Below are 24289 nucleotides of genomic sequence, written 5' to 3'. Positions count from 1 at the left end.
CGTGGATAGATAGGTTCCTTTCAAACAACGTTGATGATGACGACCTACAATTGGCACGGTTGGCTACGTACGGTGCGAAAGAAATCTACCGTACATGCGTACACGTAACGATGACGATTTGGGGTGTTGCGGATAACGGGGAAGAGCGTGTAATAGGAGCGTGAATAAGAGGGGGATAGTTGAACCATCTTGGTTCTTTCGGTAAAGTCACGTAGAAGGGCAATAATAAAATAATAAAAATAAAACATAATAAAATACAATTCTCACAATTGTATAATAAAAATTTATTATGATTTATTTTTATTATTTTATTATTTCCCTTCTACGTGACTTTACCGAAAGAACCAAGAAGATGAATCCCTGCAGTCACGAAAGCTTTAACTAGAAAAATAGTTGAACCTGTTTGCGGAAACTGTTGGGCCAAGTGATCGCAGCGGGAGAGTGGGGCAGGGGGGGGTCCTCAAGTCATCGGGAATGTGAGGTCTGTCTGGGTGTCCAGGGTGGGGGGTGGACGTCCTGTGTGTGATGAGCCGCCACCCTTGCGCTGCGCCCGTCGTGATTGTGGTGCGCGTGCCCGCCAGGCGTGGACTACGATGTCAAGACGCTGTCCGTGGAGGGAGCCACGGTCGCCCTGCAGTTCTGGGACACGGGGGGCCAGGAACGGTGAGATGGAGCGCGACCCAGGCGGAGTTTAAGTTCTTAGATTTTTATTCGGTTCTGCTTCCACGTTAACTCGCCTCGCATTGGTTTCTCGGACCGCCCTGTGGGTGAACGGATGTGCCGCTTAGAACGGCGATTAGGCCGACGTGCATTTGTTCTCCTGATTATTTGGTGAAATTGCTTTGGCAGTGATGATGCGCAAGCAACAAACAAAAATCTCAATACATTCGCCAGTAAAACTGCCTTACAGCAAAAGTAAACAATAGGCAACGTTACGCGCAATGGCCCTTCTTATTCACAGCACATAGAGAAGGGCCGTTACCCAAAACGTCGCCTATCATATACTTTGTTATTTCTTAGGCCACACACAGTGTTATTTAGTTCATTATACATGTATTGTGATGATGCAGCAAGACGTGTGAGTTTGGTGGACGGTAAATACGAGCGACGTGAGCAGCCGACTGCAGGGTCGCACCTCTCCCTTGAGCGCGTTCCCTTCGAGACGGCGACCGACAAAAACAACAATGACAACCACAACAACAACAATCACAACGGTAGTGATGGGTTTCCCCGCGAGCTCGCGTTACCATTCTCTCCGCTCCCAGGTTCCGCAGCATCACCAAGCAGTATTTCCGCAAGGCGGACGGCGTGGTGGTGATGTACGATGTCACCACCGAGGGCTCCTTCACCGCCGTGCGCGGATGGATGAACAGCGTCAAGGTGCGTGACGTCGTCCGTCCTTGATTCACCCTTGCCCCCCCCCGCCCCCTCCGAACATCAACCATGATCACGTGAACTCCGATCATCCTCGCAGCAGCAGCGGCTTCTGGCTGGCCATCGAACAAAGACGGTCGATGCATCGCGCGCTTTCAGATGCGCTTCTGCGGCCATCTGGAATGCTCTTCCTTCCGATATTCGGGAGTCACTGAAACTATGCATTTTTAAATCGTCTATGTTGAAAACTCATTTCTTTAAATGATTAGTTCGTTGTTTTGCCCCCTCGGTTAGCACGGTTGGCTACGTACGGTGCGGAAATAAGTTCAACATACAAGTAGGACTTGTAAACGCCTCTGACGGGCCGCAGGATGATTGCGCACCTCGGGGTCATCCAGTCACGGAGTGTCCGACAATGCGGACACTTTGTAACGAGAGTGGAGGAGGCACTAAACAGCGGTCGGTGAATGTGCAGGAAGGCGCCGGTGACGCCGTGGTGCTGCTGCTGCTGGGAAACAAGCAAGACTTGGCGGAGGCCAAGGGAGACATGCGCAGGGTCGCGATCGCGGACGGCGAGCGGCTAGCGCAGGTGAGAGCCCAGACGTGGACACGGGGGGACTGTTTTGATCCCATTTGGCTCATCTGAGCCATGCCAGGGCTGTGCCAAACCAGCCCGGCGTGGCTTACGAAAACGCCGGGATGGTTTTCTATCGCAGAAGCCGAGTGATGTACCGCTGATATCACACGCATTGGACGGGTCGATTCGCACGTAGTAGATGATGCGGTGATGCGGTGTCCCTCCATGCAATGACTGCATCGTGACCTGCTTGACAGCATATCACGGCTTTGTTCTAGCTCGGTATAGCAAGTAGCTAGTGGTAAACCACCTCGTACCGCGACAGTGGAAATGGGATTTCAGACCCAGACTTCGCAAACACTTAATTCATGGTGGAGCTTACGCAAAACTGCGAAAACAACAAAATCAAAACTGTGTGAATACACTTGCATACTGATCATTATATGAAGCCATTTGTCCATCCACTGCTGGGTGTAGGCCTCTCCACACCATGTCGGTCATGGGGGTTTTTGACCATACTTCACTACGCTGGTCAGTGCTGGTCGTTGAAGCGAGGGCACTCGCCACCAGCTGATATCACTCTTTCACGATGTTAGCCACAGCAGGGAATGAAACTCGGGTTGCCTGGTGTACAATGCATTGTGCTAGCCACTGTGCCCACCGCTTTGTACAGTGCACACACACACACAGACTCGCGCACCCAGACGAAAACACACATCCCAAGCAGAAGCCTCCCGCAGAGTGAGCGTTGCAATTGAGCAGGGTTTTCATGGATAGAGAGAGACGACATTGTGCTTGCATCCCACGCAAGCCAAGACCAATGCAGAAAGAAAAGGTCCCCTTCGAATGAAATACCGTTTGAAAAAAATTAAAATAGTGTACGGTATGCATAATGCAAAGCAACACGCTGTGAATCTGTAGGGAAATATTTACAACGACGGTATACATTTGTGAAAACCAAAACATATATTAAGACTGAAAAGGACAAACAACGGCGATGTATTGCAATCACGGCCGTGAATAGTGATTGCATCGTACGGCGCGGGGTACACGCGCGCGGCGGCGCTCAACGCGTCTCAGAGGGACGGAGTGAGCGATCGCCTGTGCTCCGTTTTAACGAGCTCCCCGGAGGAATTTGTGTTGATGCTGAAATACGGGACGGTACGCAAAGAAAAAGTTCAACAAAGTCTTTGTTGAAATCCCTTTAATAATTAAGATTGTAATGTTTACCGATGCCCCGCCGAGCATTTGTAAATACACCCCACGTCCATGGCCTGTGTGCCACGGATGGATTATATTTCGTACTGTCCACCAATCTGCGTGCACAAAACATTCCCCTTAAGCCGAGGTGGCTCAGAGGTTCCGAGCCGAGCAGTGCCGACAGCCTGGGCTTGAATCTCCGGCAGCTGTCTCGAATTAAGTTAGCGAGTTTGATGGCCTCAGCTGTGTCACAAATGACTGCACAAAAAAATCACCCCGTAAAGTGTTTCTATATGCATGTTGAACTTGTTTTGCACCGTATGTAGCCATCAGAGGTGCGGTATGCACTTAATGCGCTGGATAAATCGTGGATAATGTATGATGATGATGATGCTGGTGATCGTTTCTCTGCCCGTCAGGAGTACGGCATGCTTTTCTACGAGTGCAGCGCCAAATCCGGCAGGAGCGTGGCGGAGGCGGTGACGCACATGGCGCGGTATGGACGCTGCTCGCGACACTCACGGCGGGCGGGGTCAGAGGTCGCGCTCGGGGGTCAAGTGGGGGGGGGGGGAGGCTGCGGTTTGGGACGGATGGCCCGTAGACGTTAAACGGGTTTAAACGTGAAATTAAACTTTGACAGACGGGGTCAGCAGTCGAGTTAGAGCGCAGGCTAGAGGCTGCTTTTTATTACACGCTTTTATTTAACTCACTGTCTGCTGTCGTATCCTCAAAAAATCTTGTAACTCAATTTTACCCACTTCCCAATGTGCTATCGACTGTAAACTAGGTATACTTATGTCATACTGATGACAAGACTATATTCTATCATAAAAAAATCTAAAACATTTCTTTTAAAACATTCTTTTACACGCTTTTGATAAACTCACTCTGCCTGATGTCGAATCCTCAACTCTGTCTGTTGTCGTATCCTCAAATCTTGTAACTCCATTTTGACCCACTTCCCAATGTCGTATCGACTGCAAACTTTGTATACTTATGTCATACTGATGACAATAATATATACTATCGTTAAAAATAAAATAAAATATTTTAAACAATATTTTTTATATGTTATGTTGCGGCTTGGGTCTTATTGTCCATGCTCAACTGACGTTGGCTGTAAATCACCACGGTCCCTTACCTAATGGCAAGCCTGGGGGCCACTTCCTGGAGTCGTGGAGTTCTGCCATTACTCGTACGGTACATTTCATGAAAGCGTGTTTTTTCAAAAAGTATTTTTTAATATTACTTATTTCACACTTGTGGCTGTCTCGCGACCGTCGCGGGAGATGTTATCTTCCTCGCCTCGTATGCAGGAGGTCGTGGGTTCAACCGCACGTTCTCCCCGTGGTCGCATGGATTTCTCTCCTGGCCCTCCGATTTTTCCCTCCGCATTTTCGAAACTTGCGTTTTAAATTATTTGGCTGTTATAAACGTCCACGCGATAAGCCACTTGGTCAAGCTATCATTTGTGGCCAGGTCTGCTTCTATCTCGGTCGGCCCTCACGGGGACGCCGCTCTGACCCCTCCGGGGCGCGTGTCCGTCGCTCAGGTTGCTAGCGGAGCAGGAGGACATCCAGAGGCAATCGTTCCACCTGGAGAAGGCGCCCGAGAAAAAGAAGAAGGGTTGCTGCGATTGAGGGTCGCCGTCGCGGCTTCCGTTACGCGCGCCGCTCCTCGCCAACGACTGTTGCCGGTGTGGAGTCGCCGCGCTTCCCGACCTCATCATCCTCATCCTCGTCATCGTCGCTTGGGATGAACGCCGATACCCATGCCTCCCGATTACCTGCGGCAAAGGACGGGGCTCTTGTCGTAGGCCCATTCCCACTGGCGCATCCGAGCCACGTCAACGCGGAGCCCTCGCGGTACGGGGGGGTGGGTTTCGCTGGCTCTTTTGCCGCGCTGAGCCAGAACCGATCCGCGAAACTCTGGCCTCGCAAAGAAGACTTATGAATCCGGCTCGGGACCCAAGCGGTGCCAGGGGCAGGGTTAATAATGTTTGTTGGCGGCGTCAGCGGCACGGCTCGGGTTCTGCACTGGAAAAGGGGTATTACTTGAAACGGCCGTGCTGTACTAAGCTTGACTGCCTCCATTGCCGGGAATCTGCACTTTACTTTGACGATGTCTGTTGGGAGCTCCGAACAAATCGCCCTCCGTGAACGTTGAAACCTCGACCACGAGCCAGCCTGCCTGGTCTCTCGTACTCCCATCATCTTGTCCACCACAGGGACGCACATACATCCTCCTCCTCGGACTCTCCAACCGAGCCCTCCTGCTGCTACAAAAGAGTTCTGCTGAACAAGGGACTTAAAAACTGGCACCACCTTAGCCTGTCGACCGAGTCGTCCGTTTAGGAATGTTTAAAACATTCCTTCAGAGAGTGCCAATCGCTGATGCTGCTGCTGTTACTGCTGTTACTGCTGTTACTGCTGTTACTGCTGCTGCTGTTGCCGCTGCTGCTCTTGCCGCTGCGTTTACTGCTGCGGGCTTTCTTTTTGCTCAAGTGGCTTCGCCGCCCCGCTACGTTGAGTAACGCGGAGACACCGGATGAGCGCCCGCGACTTGGAACGTGACTTGAACGTTGCACGAGGCAACGCGAGTGCCTGTGTGGTGCCGCCCCTCTTCACAAGGCCACCTCAACACTTTTAACCTCCTGGCTTTTTAAGGCCCCCCCCCCCTCTCCTACCAATGCTTGCATTTTTATGTCGCAGTTTTCAGGGCTGTTCGCGTTTTGCGATGTTTCCATTTTTTATGTATTCTTAACGAAAAGGGCATCGCGGTGGAAGATTAATAATAATGAGCTTCGAATGGGGGTCAAAGTTGGAATGCTGTTGACATTGCGTGGGTGTTCTGCTCGGTTTATTTATTTGACATGAAAGCGACTTCCCTCGCGAAAAGGTCAATATTTTTCTTAATGGTGTTAATGGATTGGCTGGAGCCTCTGCTAATCAAATGTTTGCTAAGGTTTTCAATCGTCACGGTTTATATATAAACTTTAAAACGCAAATGATGCCGAATCACCTTTGTCCGTATGTCTGAATATACAAAGATGTCCATGAGCCCAGCCCCAGATACCTCGCTTACCGGTATCACCCCGATGCGCCATTATTTGAATGGTTACAATTAATTCAAGTGGCCAATCGCTGTAAATTATGTGCTCACCATTTTCGACGAATTCACTCTTATTAATCTGCGTAAATGAATGCCACTAAATATGTTGCTACCTTAGGTGGTACGAATTGCTACTCTGGCCCACGGACTCGAGGTACGCCATGCAACCCCTGGACTCCGATAACTACTGGGGCTTTACAGCTGTGCGGTGAAGTTGTCCATTCCACTTCCAGCTGTGCTTTCTATTGCATCCTGGACATCTAAAAAAAGAGCTTTATAGCTCATCGGATTCTTCCAGTATCAGTATTTTGGTATTGTCCTGACCCGTGCCGCAGGGGTCAAAGCACCGAGCCAGCACTTGTTCGCCAGGTCTGAATAGCTCGTCATGTAAGCCAGGCCATCAAGTGTATTGAGTCGATGCTCAGGTATAGTTATGAATACACCAACAAAAACGTTAATTATATTTTAAGATTATTTGACCCAATTCCAGCTCTCGTAATGCAAAATAACGGTTCACAATTTGACAAATGTCTGTTTAACGTCGCCTTTCACGACCGATATCCATGAGGTTTTTTGTGCTACATCGTGTAAATGTGTTGTTAAACCCGCCACCACCCGGCACAGCCAATCAGTAAGGTTTGTCACGTAAACAACACGTGCCAATTCGTTACTAGTTCAGCACGCCGCTTGTGTGTTGGAGAGTGAACTCTTATGAATGACAAATGTCTTTTGCAGTCGGGCATGTGGGAAATCGCACCCCCTCGTGTCTCAATGTAAAATGTCTCCCAAGGAGTTGTGACGTCTCCCGTCATGTGACCAATCGCAGATGCATGGCGGGGTGACGCGCTCCTCGCAGAGTTCCACGTGGCCACGCCACGAGAACAGAGGGCACAATTGGTATAATAGGGGAAAAATATACAATTCATAAACCAAGCTAATTAATAAGTGTTTTATTTAGGAATGTTGATTGATATTTCCAGCACTTACCAGTTTAATACGTAGGCTTTCGCGACCAATATTATCCACGAGGTTTTTGTGTTAGATCTCGTAAATATAAACGTTTAGTTAAACCCGCCACTACCCGACCGTCAATTAGTAAGGTTCGTCACATTAACAAAACATGCCAATCCTTGACTAATTCAGCACACCGGTGTGTTGGAGAGTCAACCCACATTTACGATTCGAGTGGGTTCTCTCAAAACACACCGGTGTGCCGAACTAGTAACGAATTGTCGCGTTTTGTTCACGTGACAAACTTCACTATATGGCTGTGCCGGGTGGTGGCGGGTTTAACGACACATTTATATTTACGCGATCGAACCCAGCACTAAACAACTCACTCCAAGCCACCTCTTCAGTGGTCGGTCAGCTGCTCATCACTCTTCTCTTGCTACGATGGTGACTGTTCCCGTGTTGAGGAGCTGGCCCATCCACACCACGTTCAACCACCACTCCGCAGGTAAACTCATTTCTGCTTCTTTCTTTGCGCCCTTCCCAACTTTGGAATACCCTCCTCCCCCAACCATTGCCTCTCTTTCCAGGTTCTGAAAACGTTCCTCCAATTTTAAGAAACGTACAAACTTTCATTTATTGCAATATCAGGAGTGCAGTTTACGTGCCTGCTTGTCATTTTGGACCTTTGCTGTGCAATCATGTTTTTAATATATACATTTAAGGTGAGAGGAGCTGTGTGGGAGGAAGGCATACACAGTCTCATTTGCAACGGAGGCTCTCAGCTTTATTGTCGACTAGTTGCACCCTCACAATAAGTACAATAAAAAATCAACTTTAAAAACAGCAGCTGAACACACGAATGAATGGGAAACGTGGACACTGCAAGTCCACAGCACAGCACGTGGCGGACTTGGTAGACTTATCGCAGCTGCAGTTAAATAGAAACAAAGCTACGGGAGGGGAGGGGTGGAGGGAAAAAATACAAAAAAACACGACCGCACAAAATGCAACGCAGTTTCAGGGAAAGGTGACGCAACTTTAAAAACTGTTCCCGGCCACACACGTGGCAGCACTTTTAACCCATTTATGCAAGTTGTACCCATATATACGGGGACACCTAATTGTTTAAGCATTTCATGTTTTAAAATATTACAATTTAATGGTCAGATTGTAAGGGGCTTTCTCTCCCGTGGTTCACAGTTGGCATATCAACCTTCTCAGGTAAATTGGACGGCAACCGTTTCAGGAGGGGGCTTTTAAAATGACATCTTTTTCCCAAAACGGTTTAAAATTATTTGGAAGGTCGATGCACTTCACGGAACCATTAGCTCACGCATGGCTTCACCTCAACCTTAAGTTTTTAAAACGCTGCCCCTTTCATGAAATATTTTACCATTCAACACTTTAATTTGGTGTATTTTTACCGATTGGAGTTCGTTTTTTATGTTCAAACTATTACGCACGAAGGACACTGCCGCCTCCAGCAACCCTTTTGAACGCTTTCCATTGGTTGTGGCCTTTTGAACCTGATATCAACATTGATGAAAGCCACGGTGCCATATTGCAGTCGTCACTTAACCAAAGCCATTTATCCAATGGAACACACCGACCGAACGTATCAAAACACCAAAAATCACCGGATTAAGATCGCATCAAAGTGGTGGCGTAACCATCGCTTGATTTTCCTGTTTAGCGCGTTGCAGTTAAACAACACCACATGGCAACCGTACAGACTCGGACCAGGCAACAGGGAAAGGCCACTTGGCTCAAGCGTCACCCGCCGTTGACGACCAAACACATCAAGGGGGAGGTAAAACGGCATCGATGGAGCAGACTCGTCGAGCTGCAGAGAAACCCAGCGCGAGAAAGGTTTCCTGAAAGTGGAGAAACGCACACGGTGGTGGAGAGAAGTCTCGTCGGCGAGGCATCGCGTGCGGCGTGCAGCGCACCACCACTGCCGCCTTCAAGGACAGTGGCCGACCCACAAATGGACGTTCATCGACAAAATGCAATGTTGGGTCGCGTGCAAATTTTTTACTCGTTAAAAAAAACACTTTGGGACCTTACAATCTTGAAACGTTCCAAATAGTTAAGAAATTCATGGATTTCCATTCACAACAGAAATGTTACGGTACTTTTAAATGTAATGTTTATTAAAGGTTTTCATGAATCCATGCTTGGAGTTCGTGCATCGCATATACGAGAGCGCACAAATATTTCCAGGTAGGAGTCTTAAACGACAGGTTTTCGTGGTTGTGCCATCCGATGTGTGTACGGGGTTGAAACTGCGTGTTGTTTGGCACGATGTCCGATTTGTCGTCGCTTCAGCTTTGAAGCTTCGAGCACGCAGAGCAAACCGTTGAGGACCATGATGTCGATCAATGCGCGGCAAAACCCGAAAACACATGGGAGAGCCGCAGGGACATTTAATGAAAAAAACATGTGCTTGCTTTTCAACCTCGCCAATTGGGATCCTTGTACAAAAACAATATCACAGTCATCCATAAATGGGTTAAAACGGCACCTGCGTAGGGCTAAAGCGCAGAGGTTTACTTATTAGAGACAGCACCGGTTCCAGCTGCTGTACGGACGGGGCAGCCGAGATGGAGAGACCACAGGGTCATCAGACCAAAGGCTAAGCAACTCGGACCAGAGGCTGCCTTGGCTTACGACAATCACACACGAGACCTTCCATCGCACCAAAATTAACCTACCTTCACATTCTCTTTAGACATTTTTGCACAGCGTGCTTTTGGAAGGATTAAAAATGACGTTTATTACCCACTCCCCCCACCACCGCCTTCCCCAGCGAGGCTAAACTAGCAGGCCATTTCACCCACAAAACATAACCATTGCAAGTTGAACCGTCTGGTCACTGAACCTGACGTGCACGAAAGTCCACAGTGCTCCCCTGTTCAACTCGTAATGGACAGGGCCTGGTGACAAGAGCCGAGCGCGTCAACTGGAAAGCCCTTTATGGGAAACCACGTGGAATGAATGTGCCACCGGGGATTGCCTTGCTTAATGGTACACAAGGCAGTTTTTAGAGCCTGTGTTGTATATAAAAAAAACTAAAGCAAACTCGACAGACAATCGAACAGTCAAGAGTAGAGACGCGTGCTCGCCCAAACGGATTCCGAGGGGACAATCGCAACGGGGCCCACCGCGGCAGGGTGCTGCTCTCAATGGCCGTGCCTTCATCGCACCAAATCAGCCCGGGGCAGTCAAGGGAGGACACGCGCGTGCAAGTACGTCCCACGTAGCCTAAACCCCCCGCAGAGGAGAAATACTGCAGTGCAAGTCGTCGAGCTGTAGCGAATCGCAGGCTCGCCGCACTCTCAGCGCGATACCGAAGCACGCGATACGGAACAGCGCCCAGCGCATCCAGTCTCCATTACCAGCCCTTTTCCACCGACAAATTCAAGCCGTGCCAGCGCGGCGATGCCATCACCTTACGGGCAATTTTACCGCCGGCTATTTACCACGCTGAGCTGGAACCAAACCATGGCCTCGCAAGACGTCGCAATGTGGCCCGGCGCGAAGTAGCATCGCACAATGTGTCGTTCGGTACAAGATTGACGCAACCGAAGTTTACTGCGTGCAGCGTCAGCGGGCCACAGTTCTGGGTCTGCAGCGGGGGGGGGGGGGGGGAACTGGCGATGCTCCTGAGCCACGCCGGACTGGCTGGGCACGGCTCGATTGGTGCAGTGGAAAAAGGGGTAAAACGCAATAAGGGGGAGAAGCGACAGCAACAGCTGTTCTCCTCCACTAGCTCAAACATTTATGCCACCTTTAAAACCATCTTAAATGTTGAACTGTACAAAATAATTAAATGCCGCGTAATGAATGGGAACGAGAAAAAAAACAAAAACCTGCGCACCAATTCAAACGGAAGCTGTTTTTTTTTATATATAGAAAAAACTAAAACGATGAGTATTCTGATACGACGACAGAAATTCCATAGTTTATCAATGCAGAACAAAACATTAAAATACAGACACCACAATACACTACATTGTACACACACGGTGCTTCAATGGCCGTCCGTATGCACTCCCAAGCGCTGAACACGCTCGCCATCAGAAATGCATTCCAAAATAGGTTGGGGAGGGGAGGGGGCGGTGACGTACTGGTAGAGTACCGAAAATACTGAAGACAGGAATAAAGTGGCTCTCCTGTGCCACGATTAACCAGGGACAATCGGCCGACTGAAAACAAAAAAGTAAAGGTAACAATGCTTTCACTTAAGGTAATCAAAACGCATCGCCGGCTAACGCGCCCATCCACGCACGCACCGGCGGTGTGCCTACCAATCCATCTGCTGTTGCCTCGGATTGGTTGAAAATCGTAGCATTCAACGACACCAAATTTTAAAACTCTTACTTTTCCCTCCTGCCACATGAAAGCGAGACTGAAGGTAAATTTTGGCGATGGTACGGAGGTATTTTTTCTTTATTTTTAAGTTTATTTTCCCGTTTCACTTTTTGTTTTGCGTGCGTCTAACCCCTCCCGCCCCCCCCCCCCCCCTACAACTCCTCCTCCATGTCGCGCCGCTCAGCGCATGCGGTACTCCTGGGACGATGACACCTCGCACAGCTGACCCTTGAACTCCACGTCGATGGTGAAGTCCAGGTCCCGCTGAAAGCAGAAATGGCAGCAGGGGCGACGTTCACCACACAAATTAGCTTGCGGAGCAGCGACGGGAAACCCAGGAGGGCCCACCGCTTCAAAATAGCCCACAAACAATACTCATCCATTACTAAAATAATCTTAGAAGCAACTAATCGGGTACAATAGAGGGGGTATTTCAGCCTGGCAACAACACTTTCTAATCTAATCTTCAATTCGAAATGTAGCCCACTGTTAGTTGTTAAATGTTGGCAAGTGTTACGCAACCCCCCTCCCCAATATTAGGTCAGCCAACCAGTTAACTCGATGTGTATTAACGTATATATAGACAATTATAATGTGTGGTCTTCCTTAGTGCATTGCCGTCTCTAAATAAGGTTACTTAAATTATGCTATTCTGCATTTTCATTTCGACTTATGTCTTAATTTCGTGTCGCTATAGTCAGTCATGCTTGTGTTGGTGGTGGGTAACAGGATTTATTTCACACAATATTTTCTGAAACGCTGCTGGGCTGGGCTGACTTGAGAGTGGGGGTTCATCAGCGCCAAGGCACAGGAATACAAGATCCATAATAATCCTATACTGTTTTTCCCGATATTCCTACACAGCACCGACTGTAGTATTACGAGAACAGATGGATGTGGCGTGCAAAACTAATTGCCCCCAGAACAGTGTTGGGATCGTTCCGACTGAAATGGTCGTAGTCATTGGCGTGCTCGATGACTTTCCTCCACACAAAACCATCGTTTGATTCGACTTTTAAAATCGTTCCGCCAACCAAACGTTTCCACCGTTAATATCACCGAGGTGATTAACACTGCCCGTGTGGGTGGTTATAGAGGTGTGCGTGATGGGAGGGGAAGATGCGACGACTCACGTTGTTCTTGGCATTGGGGCGCAGGGAGATGGTGCCATAGATCTCCTCCCCCGGCTTCACTGTCAGGCAGTCCTCCTTCAGGTAGAACACCGTTTGCTTCCAGTGGGTGTACGGGGCGTCGGGCGCTAGCAGGGGCAAACGGGCATGTCACAACGCACTCCAGCCGCAACACAAATAGGAACACACACAGCACCACAATCAGGTTTTTCCTTTAAACCATGGCAGTTACTCAAATTCGTTCAAGAACAACCATCACACATACTGCACGGTGAGATTCGCCACCCCTTCCGGACTACTGGACCTGCCGGCAATTCAATGAATTGCCACGATCGATTCAGGGTCACAAATCAATTCGATCTTTTTTTTTTTAGGATTCATATGAACCTTTTACATATAATGAAAACAAAGAAAAAATAATGTACACATACAATTTGATGCAATATCAAAAGCTGAACAAATGATAATTGATTGATGCATTGTTACACTTCTTGTGGGAAAAATATTAAAAACAAGTTACGTACTTTATACACCAGAGTGATGATGTGCTATAAAACTGTGTTGCCCAGCATCAATGCTCGAGTTTTCAAGGTAGTAAATCAGAAACAATACAAACAAGTCGTTCAAAACGGGCCAAAAAATACCAGTGATTCTTGAACCGCTACCATTTGTACAGCTGTTTGCACCATCAGCATGAGCATACAATTTGCATGAAAGGCAAACAAAATTCATTAAACACACGATTTGAGTCAGGCACCATGAGCAATACAATCAACTGTATGGGGTGGTGACACGGCCCAGCTGTCAGAGGTGCATGGTTCGTATCGGGGCAGCCACCCTGGTTATTACTGCTGGCGTATTGGCCAAAAAATACCATCCGCCTGTTCCAATGCGCAAGTTCAAGATCACGTGGCATCATTCGCAAGAGTAGCTCCCATCGTGTGCCGGGGTCACTGACCAAATACATTTTTTTAAATCCGGTAATTACTGCTCCATTGGAATACACGAAGCAATCATCGTCCTCTACTGTGAAAACTTGGCAGGACCAGACAAAAAAACCACCCTCTCGGACCGTCCGCACTTGCACCGCTGGTGCCGCCGGCACTGACGCGGCAGCTCCTGGGCACCGAGCGGAGCGCGAGCTCCGTCGGGCGCTCACCTGTGGAGAAGCCGGTGCGCTTGTGGCAGCGCGTGAACTCGACGGTGAAGTACGCCACCAGCGCGTGCACGTAGTCGGCGCGCCGCACTTGCAGGCAGAAGGGCGATGTGAAGGTCAGGTCGTCCACCTTCACCGTGTAGATGTCCACCTCCTGCGGGAGACAACGGACAGGGGGTCAGGTTGGGTCGGCCGGCGTTTCCATCTCGTCGTGACCCTTCTCTCTTGCTACCAGGCGGCTCAGACGATGCACGCCGCTACGTTTCCCAGCTGCCACGATCACGCGAGCTTCTTTCGTAACGACCGACAGCGATGGGGGGAGATTGATTCCATTTAGAGTCTCACCGACCAAAATATAAAATACACACAAATATTTTTTTTAAAAATATCGATAAATAAACAACATCACATGGTCAAATCTTGACTTAAAGCTTTCGTGACTGTAGGAATTCATATTCTTGGGTCTTTCGGTAAAGTCACGTAGATAGGTTCTAAGAAAATAACAAAAACTACGACGTTCGCAACACAAGCGGTCACCAAGAAAATTTGAGTCAGTCTTTCATCCACTTTTCCTGATGACGTGTTGCGATCGATTCATAGTAGTTTTTTGTTATTTTATTTGAACCCATCTACGTGACTTTACCGAAAAACCCAAGAATATCACACGGTCAGAATAAGAAATACAGTATTACAGCTAAAACCTTACATTAGCACAGATCATTACTAACAGTAACTCGCAGTACATGTTAACAGAAAATTTCAAATGGACACATTAGAGGACTGGGTGTAGAGATGCATCCATTAATGAGCTATGACTTATTTAATGAGCAATACAGATATCAAATCACAGATGTAAAAAAAAATCTGCTTTTCGATTCACCTACATATCCTATGCCGTAGGTTCATACTACCCATCACAGCCATTCAAGGCTGCTGTATTAAACCACCTCGTGATTTAATAAACTAGGGCGAATAGTCGCACCCCTAGTAGTGTACAAATCAGTAAAAATAATTATATTCATGATACAAATTCCATTTTGTACAGCGGTTGCATTCACTTGTTATGAATCCAGACAGGAATTTAAATGACAGCTCTGTGAAGTGTTTTCAGGTTGTAACCGTGGTGTTGTTCGGCATAACGGCCAAACGTTTCAATGCCAAAGAGCACAAGGCACAACGCAGAACCAAATTGGAGAGCCATACAGAGTAACCGTGAAACACCTACGCAGTGGCAGTAATTGTAATCGTCAAAGCATCCACTTGTGAGAAGCGAGCTTCGTGGGGAGCCTGAGGACGGGCGGCGCAAGCTACACGGAGAGCCCCACCTTGACGAGGCAGGAGTTGGTGACCACCTGCTTGGGCTCCACCACGTCCACCAGCGGCTCCTGGATGGCCACGTCGCGGATGCAAGACATGTCGAAGCCGTACACGTCCTCCCACCCTGAGCGCACACGCGGGGGGGGGGGGGTAGAAAGCGACGCACCGAGGTCAGCTCGTACGCCCGAGTTGCTTCACCGTGCGGTGACGGCACGTCGCACACGGTCCCGTTGCTCGGTCGACTCGTGCCACTGTGCGGATAGATTCGATTACCCCCATGCGGCATGATTTGAATAAGCCGGTGTAAATTAACATTGGCTTTCCAAATTGCATTCTTCCCCAGGTTCTTACCAGGGAACATTTGTCCCCCCTGCCGCTTATTTGTACTCCTAGGTTTTGTTAGGTGTGAACTTCAGGACCAACAAATGGTACCAAGTAAAATTATATTGCAAGCAAACTGAATAACCGTTTCACACAAGTTTGGAAAGTGGGCATAAAATGTAGGTGTTAGTTGAAAAAGTATGGCCATGAGTATTTGAAAAGATAACTTTGTAACACAACTAAAGTAATATGGCAGAACAACCATTTATATGGAGAAATATTATTCCTAAATATTGCTTCCGAGTGGGTATGAAGAATAAAATCATTCCGAGGTAGGTGTAGACATTCAGGCGGCTGGGTATATATTCACGGACATGACACTGGCCGTGTAAAATTACGTCAAAAATAATGTCAAAACGTTGCAAAAAAGAAAACCTGCTCCACCCACCCAAGGGGTAGAGTATATTTTTGTTTTTATAAATGCTCAGTCAAAATAGTTGCGGTTGCGAGAGTGGTGGACGTGGCGTTTGCTCTGTGGAGGCCGCGGGTCTCACAGTTGATTTTGTTCTCCTTGTACTGGCGATCCTCGATGGCGGTGAGGAAGAGGGAGGCGCGGTCGGGGAAGATGGCGCCGCCCGGTTTCTACAGAACCAGACGAGTCGCGTTTCGTCAGTCGCAGCACGCCGACAACTCCACACAGCGGCATCACCAACAGTTCCAGTGGTTAAGAAAGAAAAGTGTACATGGGGCAGGACACATCGCTAGAAAGGGACAATCGCTGGTGGATTAAGACTCGTGATGAAACGGCAACCAAAAATGAAGGTGCCGCCCATGAGGATGACCACCAGAGACAATGAGGTATGGCGATGGCAAGGTGAGGCCTTCGTCCAGCAATGGAGAGACACTGGCGATGCTGGTGTGATGTGTATTTTGTTTGTGGTGGCAGTGTAACATTGTGCAGTGTGCGTGTATACTGTTGGAATGGTGTCAATAGAACGAATATGGTAGAAACGCGAGTGTTTGCTTGTACGGTGTAACGTTGTTAGCATAGTGTATGGTAAATGAGATTTCATAGCAGTGAGCGGACAATGGCTGACGATGACGTTTAACGACGCCTTACCAGCCACTTGTCGCGGGCACAGATGACAGTGTTGAGCATGGATTCGTAGAGCAGGCAGTATCCCATCCACTCGCTGATGATGATGTCCACCTTGTCAACCAGCAGCTCCACCTCCTCCACCTTGCCCTTCACAATCGTTATCACTGAGGACACAGAACAAAAACATGCGTTGGCACCTCTGATGAGCACGGTTTGCTCCGTACGGCACGAAACAATTTCAACATACGTACAACATGGTGCCATCACACCGCCGTGAGCCACCCTACACAAGTGCAGTTGTAATACTATTTGGATTTGTGTGGCATCTAAATGCCACCGCATCTTTAGACACCACAGAAAAAATGGGGAGATTTATCTCAAACAGTGGCCGTGAGTCAAGTGTGTAATAAACATGCGGATCTCAGTGGCTCAGTACCTACATACCTAAGGCAAATCCTTACATTTAACGGGTAAAATAGGGGGTGGAGCCCGTGTAGCGTGTTGGGCTACGAACCCAGTAACCCGAGTTTGATTCCCAGCCATCACTAACACCAGTGGCGGAGTGATATCCAACCCAACCTAGATCCTCCCCCTTGGCCAACCCACACTGACCAGCGCGGTGAAGTATTGTCAAACAACCTCCATCAACGACACATTGTGGGGTGGCCTTCATCCAGCAGTGGATTGATGAAAAGCTGTCAATTATTTACATTATTATACCTCTTGTACAAACCTAGCAGAAGGCTGTCAATAACATAGACAGTGGGAAAAAGCCCTACTACAATGTGGAAAACTAACCTGAATCCAAGTTGTTGGCTTTGATGATCTGCTGTGAATAGTCTGCAATGTTGGAGCACTCGATCTGCACAAAAGAAAAATGAAAACACCGTTAATCCAGGGCTGTGATTAGCGAGCAGACAACCGGCAATAACTTTAATTTCTGAACAATGCAACCTGTAATCTATCACTTTAAAGGGTTGGTAGACCACACACATTCAGCTTTGTAAAATTGCCAAAGCCAGAAAGCTCCTAAGTAGCTAGCAGTTGGATCTTTGATCATCATCGCCAACGAGTGGCTTTTCTCTCGCACATGCAAAGCACTCCTGACGAGAAGCGGGCAAACATCCCAACACAGGAGCCCCCTCCTGAAAACACACATCATTGTCAGTGAAGCTTTCCTGTTTAAATGACACCGTTGTTATTGTTAATCCAGCAGGGTGTGGAAGTGGGTTCTTACCCCAAAGACTTTCTTGGCCCCAGCCTTGGCGGCGAACATGCAGAGGATGCCCGTGCCGCTGCCTACGTCCAGAACCACCTTGTCCTTGAAGAGGTGGCGGTTGTGGTACATGGCGTTACGGTAAGTCCTCGTCCGCACCTCATCCTTCAGCATCTCCTGGAATGTCAAAAACACCGCCGCCACGACCGTTAACCTCATAAGCAATGAAGCATTTAACCAACAACAAATCTCCAGTGTTCAGTTTTGTTATAGCAACTTCAACACGTGGCTTTACCCACATTAACAATGTAGCTCAAGTTGATTATTTAAAAAAAACATCGCCTCAAACAGCTATTGTATTGATGTAAATTAACTCAATCTCTGAGTCAAATAATATAATTTTGTTCTCAATATGACCCTGTAAGTGGAAAATCATTTACAAATAATTTGCACAGATTGTGAATAATGTATTTTCATCGATGAACTGATCACTACGTGCCGAGCAAGATCCCACAATAATGTCCAGGGTGTGGTATCCATGACGCCAGCAGTGTTGGCACAAGTGATTTCGTTAAAAGGAAGTATGCGTTGATACCCGTGCGGTCGATAGCGATAGTTCTTATAGTCCTCGGCTGACCCATTCCAAGCCTACTCACAACTGGAGGACACTCAAACCCTCAAGTATTGCTTTGCTGCCGGCCAATTAGATCTTTACTCATTAATTATGTTCACACAGTGTAGCCGGGCAGTAGCGTTGCAGATGGTTTCACAAGGAGCAGTGATGTCACACACTTCGTGCGGACTTTGGACTTCGTTATTGGCAGCACGAGTCAGAAATGATGTGGAAGAGGACATGAGCGAAGTCTCAAGAACCCGTTAAGAGAATAGCTTGGCTAATGACCCTCATTCTCAATGCAATATCATCAGAACTGGTGACAGACGCCTCACCCTCTGCTCCGCCTAAAACAGTCTACAATCACTGCGTCACAGGATTACCGGGGGCTTGGTGAAAAGTGAACCAAAACTGAACAGATATTTCTTTGTGGTGACCATCCCAGTGCTGGGAAAATATCTCCTGCAATGTCTTCCACTCCACAATTTCTTGCCCCCCTCCACGCAGTGTGCTCGCTCAAATCTCCTAGCCTCCAGTCCTTTATTAATTTAATTCCATCTGTTATACGATGCTCAGAGATGTCCTGCCCAACTCCATATCAGCTGTTTTGTTCTTACCAAATACTGTATATTACCAAATGCTGTATTTGATTCCAAACCATGTGAGCAACCAATGAGTAAATACATTTTAACAAGCATCTGGGGAGACAATACATGATCATCCTAGCACAGTCCGAACATGAAATACGAAAACAATCTCAGAATTTACTTTCAATCTTAATACAAGAATGGGCATGAAACGCATACATTGCAGTCATGAAGGCAATATTAATCAGTATTATGAAGGTGATGTGAATTTATTATCGAATTGGTAATGCAGCACACAGCCCCGCAGCAGCCTGTGCTATATCGTGGGCAGCAGCAGAGGGCAGTACAAGCACAATCCATTGTTTTTACTTTGCTTCCATGCTTTGATCTTCCACCAACCTACACTGACCAGCGTGGTGAAGTCTGGTCAAATGCCACCCAGGACCCACACAGTGTGGAGGGGGTCCCTCATCCACCACTGTATTGACAAGGTGCTGTAAGTGTACCATTGGTGCAATTTGTCTTGCAAGTTGCACGTTGCTACGAGGCAACAAGGAACGCCAGGGTCGGATCGGTGCCGTTGACAAACCTCGTGGATGCCGAAGTGGGCGTACGAGTCGAAGTAGTAGTCCTTGGACGTCATCTCGTCCGCGTTCGGAGCAGTGCCCTCCACACTCCCGTTGACAGTCGGGGTCGGGGTTTCCTGGGACATCGTCACCTGGGCCACAGACAACAGAGGTTCAGACCGTGGCATCACCGTGGTGGTGGCAGAAGGGGCGGTGCCATGTGCGGGGATTACGGAGGGTGATGTTGAAAAGGGTGGCAGTGGTGTTGGGAACGGTAGTGATAGAGGCGGTAGTGATAGAGGTAGCAATGTTTAAGGAGTGGCAGTGATGTTGAGATTGAGGTGGCAGGAGTGTTGAAGAGTGGTGTAGCCGTTGAAAGGAAGTGCCGAGATGGGAGGTGGCGTTATGAAAGGGGATGTGGTATTGTTAGGGCGACAAGGGACACCCACTCTCCTCATTGGCTGAGACCCAAACACAATCGCCAACTGGGACTCCTGCAGTAGTTATCCTCAAAAACACTGAATGCAGAAACACATTCGAGGGGTATCTCCACCCCTCCAATTTTTGGACAGGGGTGAGGGGGTAAGCAATATGTTCTGCCCCTTCCTCAACCAATATTCCTTATGGGACGCCCGTCGCTACTTAGCATGCGCCCCCTCCACCCCCGGATACTTCGACTTGCCAAATTCGAAATAATTTCCATGCGTCTGGCCAAATCCAGATGGCGGAACAATAGCGATGTGCCCCTACCTCATCGCTCCGTGTCGTGCGTCGTTAAACAATGCAGCCAATTTATTTTTAGTGCCACATGACTTTTGAAAGCTCCATGAGGAAGTGTGGACAGGTTTTCAATTGTAGTAAAACATTCTACCATATAACACGTTATGAAACGGGTGAATTAAATGTTTTAATTGGGATTTTAATAGACCTCAATATTGCCTTTAGAACAATTGGATTGAAGGTCAAGAACCTCCTGTTGCAGAGACAGTAAAATATACACGTTACTTTAATTAATTAATTTGATAATTAGCTTTATAACATGACTTTTTATATGGTTGTGAATAACATTTTACTTAAATGTATGCCTCTCCCATGACCGACAGTGGATTGTACATGTACGAGCATGTATGGAACATGGCAAGAATTTGATATCTGGGTCGAATACATCCTGTTGGCGATTTATTAAAGCACATGAAGTGGATTAATTATCTTTAAAGCTGTACTAAGTATTTGATTCACAAAGATCGGTATATTATTAAGATGTGCGCTGCATTATCACATCAGCTCAAGTTTAACAAACGAATCAACCTGAACTGCTTTTTTTACTTTGTAAGCTTCAGCCTGCTTAGTATTTAGAACAGACTCGCAATGACTACGTGTTGTAGGCAATACGACTTCCTGGTTAAATGAATGAAACTTGATTATGACCAACAGGGGGGAGGGGGAGCGCGTGTTTAAGTTAGCTCGCACGCCACTTTTAAAACACGGCCATCCGAATTCAATTCCCGGACGATGCAAAAACATCGGTGGGGCGTTATCAAAGCAAGCGCCTCGTCCCTCCATTTCAAACCCGCACTCACCAGCGTGGCGAGGTATGGCCAAGACAACCACTGAGACCCGACACGGCGTGGGAAAGCATGCATCAAAAGGAGCTGTATATCAGTTTGCATGTTCACCACAATTACGCGTGGTTAATGCAGAACTTGATTCCTTGCAAAATATTTGTATTTGGTGTTTAAACATCTTAACACCTCCTGTTATTTGCCATAAAGGGGAAAACTTATTCTTATTTTGTAATACTTTGATACTGGCTAAGTCCCATTTTTAAGTCATTGCATTCAGCCGAAGCTCGTCGAAACTAAAAATCACCTTATTTGCGTTTTGGTTTAAATTTTTTTTTATATTTTCAGCCGTTCAGGCTCTACAAAAGTTTATTAGTAACTCCAATTTAGCAATTTCCTCGTGGAGTAAAATTATCAAAGGTTTTATTTTTACATCCGGGGAAACACCACGAGTTAGGCCTAAGGAGTGACATTTTTTTATGTTAAATCGCGGACTGGTGACACGCGCGATATTATCGCACCCGGAAAGTCACCGTTTGCCACTCGCACGTAAATTTTTTTTTAACACAATGAAGCCGGTCGCCTGCCACGAGGGACGAGCTTTAGAGAATATTCTTTGACGTTCGTGAAACGTAAAACTGGCGCCAGGCAACGCGAATCACAAACCCGGGCACGGCACATTCGAGTTACACACTTTCGCGTTTCGTCTCCCTAAGCGCGGATCAATTAAAACGAGACTTACGCGCCGTGAATAGCACGGGATATGCGATAGACTACGCAACGCCACTTGCCGGCTTAAAACAAATTCGCCGGCTCTATTTCAGATACAGCCGCGCTCGCTCCTAGAATCTGTCGGCGTCTAATGGAGCCTGTGGGTCTCCGCCAGCACATGGGTCTTATGCGTAAAAAATATACGGGTCTCTGTGTAAGTCGACGTAGCTCGATAACGAATGTACGGCCCTCATCGTTAGTCCGCGTCTCTAAGCGAGCATGAGGCTCCCCCGCGAGGCCGATGTCCGCGCCGGTGTCCCACGGGCCACCCACGTGGGCCCAGGCTCAAGCGGCGGGGCCTACCCGACCGCACATCCCTTCCACGACCCAGGCGCCCCAACCATCCCGCGCGGACCAAACCGCGGGCACAAAATAACCTTCGAGAAAACATTTAAGCACGTCGACCGCTCGCCAATTAGTCCGCTGCAACAGTCCACAGCGTCCCCCCTCTGCGCAAGCCCCATGCGGCCGAGGCCTACATGGATAGGATGAGGCGCCGCGTCGGCCGCGCTACGTTTTTTCCACGCCACAAAGAAACCCTCCCGTCCCGAGATTCGCTCGTTCAGCCCGAGATGAGGAAGGGGAGAGGGGGGGTGCGGACGGACAGGGCGCAGCGTCGGCGGCGTTTGGGGGAAGGAGAGAGGCGATGAAGAGGGCGAGGTGAGGGGAGCCCGAACTCACGTCTGTCTCCGCCATCGTGTTCCGGCGAACAAAGAAGGCTGCAGGGCGCGCAATCGATCGCCGAGTGTCACGTGACGCTTGTGGAGGTGGGGGTGGCGGTGGGCGGAAGGGGGCGGAGTCAGCGAGGGGGGGCGGGGGCAAGGGCCAGGCGAGAGTAGTGGAGAGGCCGAGCCTGTGGTGGAGAGTGATGAGGCGCGGATTGGGGTTGGCCCACGTGCCGCACTCACTTGGTGGCTTGGGCGTGCGTGGGGGGAGTGAGTGTTGTGGGGAGTGAGTGATGTGTGTGTGTGTGGCGTGTGTGGGGGGAGTGAGTGTTGTGGGGAGTGAGTGATGTGTGTGTGTGTGGGGAGTGTGTGGTGAGTGTTTGGTGTGTGTGTGTGGGGAGTATGTGGTGTGTGTGTGTGGGGAGTATGTGGTGTGTGTGTGTGGGGAGTGTGTGGTGTGTGTGGGGAGTGTGTGGTGTGTGTGGGGAGTATGTGGTATGTGTGTGTGTGTGGGGAGTGTGTGTGGGAGGAGTATGGGTGTGGAGTGTGCGTGTATTTTTGTATTATATTCTTTGGATCTTTCGGTAAAGCCACGTAGATAGAAAAATAATAAAAGATAATAACAATGCCACGACGTTTCGATCGCAACACAAGCAATCGTCTTCAGGTGTTTGTTGTAACGCAATGTAATGCAATGCAACACAGAGGGTCAGTCAACACACAATTAACGCATAGCCACATTATTTAACATCATCTTTGACCACGTAGTTCGAGAAGCTTTCCATGGGTGTACCGGAGGAATTTACATCTGGTATAATTACAACGGGAGGCTGATCGATGCTCGAGTGCGTTCGAGGGATGGCTCCTTATTGGTCAACCAGCTTATGTATGCTGATTTGATGATTTGGTGATTGCTGCTCACTAAGAGGAGGAGTTGGAGGCGCTGCTGCTGAACCTGGAGCTTGCCACTAAGAGGTGGGCTTTACCATCAGCCCCACTAAAACGAAGCACCTGCCTGGGTATTTTGTACCATCGGACACTCCACCCCCATAACTCCCAATCGGTGATGGGGCAGTTGTGGAGAGAGTGGAGAGCTTCCCATACCTGGGTAGTGTGCTCATGAGCTGTTCCGGTTTGACAGCAGAGGTCTCACTCCGAATCAGTCGAGCGGCATTATCTTTTCATCGGTTGCGTAACGCTGTGTGGAAGCTACCTGGTCTGTCGCTCCACACGAAGCTTCAGGTCTTCTCGGCCACAGTCATGCCCTCCCTTCTCTACGCTCGAGAAACGTGGACCCCCCTAATGGAACATCTTTGCCGGTGAGAAACATTTCGGCTGGCCTGCCTACGATCCATCCTGGGTTTAACCAGGCTGGATTGTATGAGGAGCTCACAAATCCTTGAAAGATCTGGACAAAGTCCCATCGGTGAACTCCTCCGGCAGGCAAGGCTGCATTGGCTGGGTCATGTTGTCCACCCCCCCCCCCCCCTCGTGTGCCCGTGCCGGCCTTTATAGGTGCTCGCTAACAGCGCTTTCCCCTACAGTCTAAGGCTACACGTGGGGGATATTTGGCTAAAAACTTTGTGTACAAGTTAGTTATCGACGCACGTCTCAAACAATCCAAAGCCTCTCTCCCTCCCCTAGCTTCCACCCAAAAAAATTCCGGCCACATCCCCCTCCTTCCTCACACCCCCCA

General features: G+C 48.5%; 2 protein-coding genes across 5 annotated transcripts in view; one reads left to right on the top strand and one right to left on the bottom strand.

Annotated features, from left to right (window-relative positions):
* LOC144723065 (EF-hand calcium-binding domain-containing protein 4B-like) overlaps window positions 1-6158 on the top strand; it is a 35129-nt gene extending 28971 nt beyond the window's left edge. For all 3 annotated transcript variants that reach the window (XM_078601618.1, XM_078601616.1, XM_078601617.1), the window contains exons 16-20: window positions 582-663; window positions 1266-1380; window positions 1850-1963; window positions 3571-3647; window positions 4704-6158. In XM_078601618.1, coding sequence (XP_078457744.1) covers window positions 582-663; window positions 1266-1380; window positions 1850-1963; window positions 3571-3647; window positions 4704-4791 — 476 coding nt within the window. In that variant the 3' untranslated portion in view covers window positions 4792-6158. The remainder of the gene's footprint in view (window positions 1-581; window positions 664-1265; window positions 1381-1849; window positions 1964-3570; window positions 3648-4703) is intronic.
* A 1820-nt stretch (window positions 6159-7978) lies between these two features.
* PRMT1 (protein arginine methyltransferase 1) lies at window positions 7979-22713 on the bottom strand. 2 transcript variants are annotated; one of them, XM_078601619.1, is made up of 10 exons: window positions 22610-22713; window positions 19619-19747; window positions 17851-18006; window positions 17412-17475; window positions 16635-16777; window positions 16069-16156; window positions 15202-15317; window positions 13880-14030; window positions 12724-12848; window positions 7979-11854 (listed from the first exon to the last, which is right to left on the bottom strand). In XM_078601619.1, exons 1-10 carry the CDS (start codon window positions 22622-22624, stop codon window positions 11771-11773), a joined length of 1071 nt encoding a protein of 356 aa, XP_078457745.1. In that variant the 5' UTR covers window positions 22625-22713; the 3' UTR covers window positions 7979-11770. The 2 variants fall into 2 exon arrangements, with proteins under 2 accessions (XP_078457745.1, XP_078457746.1); XM_078601620.1 differs by lacking the exon at window positions 22610-22713 and adding an exon at window positions 22408-22603.
* Between the last annotated feature and the right edge of the window lie 1576 nt (window positions 22714-24289).

The sequence above is a fragment of the Lampetra planeri genome, chromosome 16, assembly GCF_965212315.1.
Source record: "Lampetra planeri chromosome 16, kcLamPlan1.2.h2, whole genome shotgun sequence".
NCBI lineage: Eukaryota > Metazoa > Chordata > Hyperoartia > Petromyzontiformes > Petromyzontidae > Lampetra > Lampetra planeri.
This window is presented reverse-complemented; position numbering and strand designations above follow the sequence as displayed.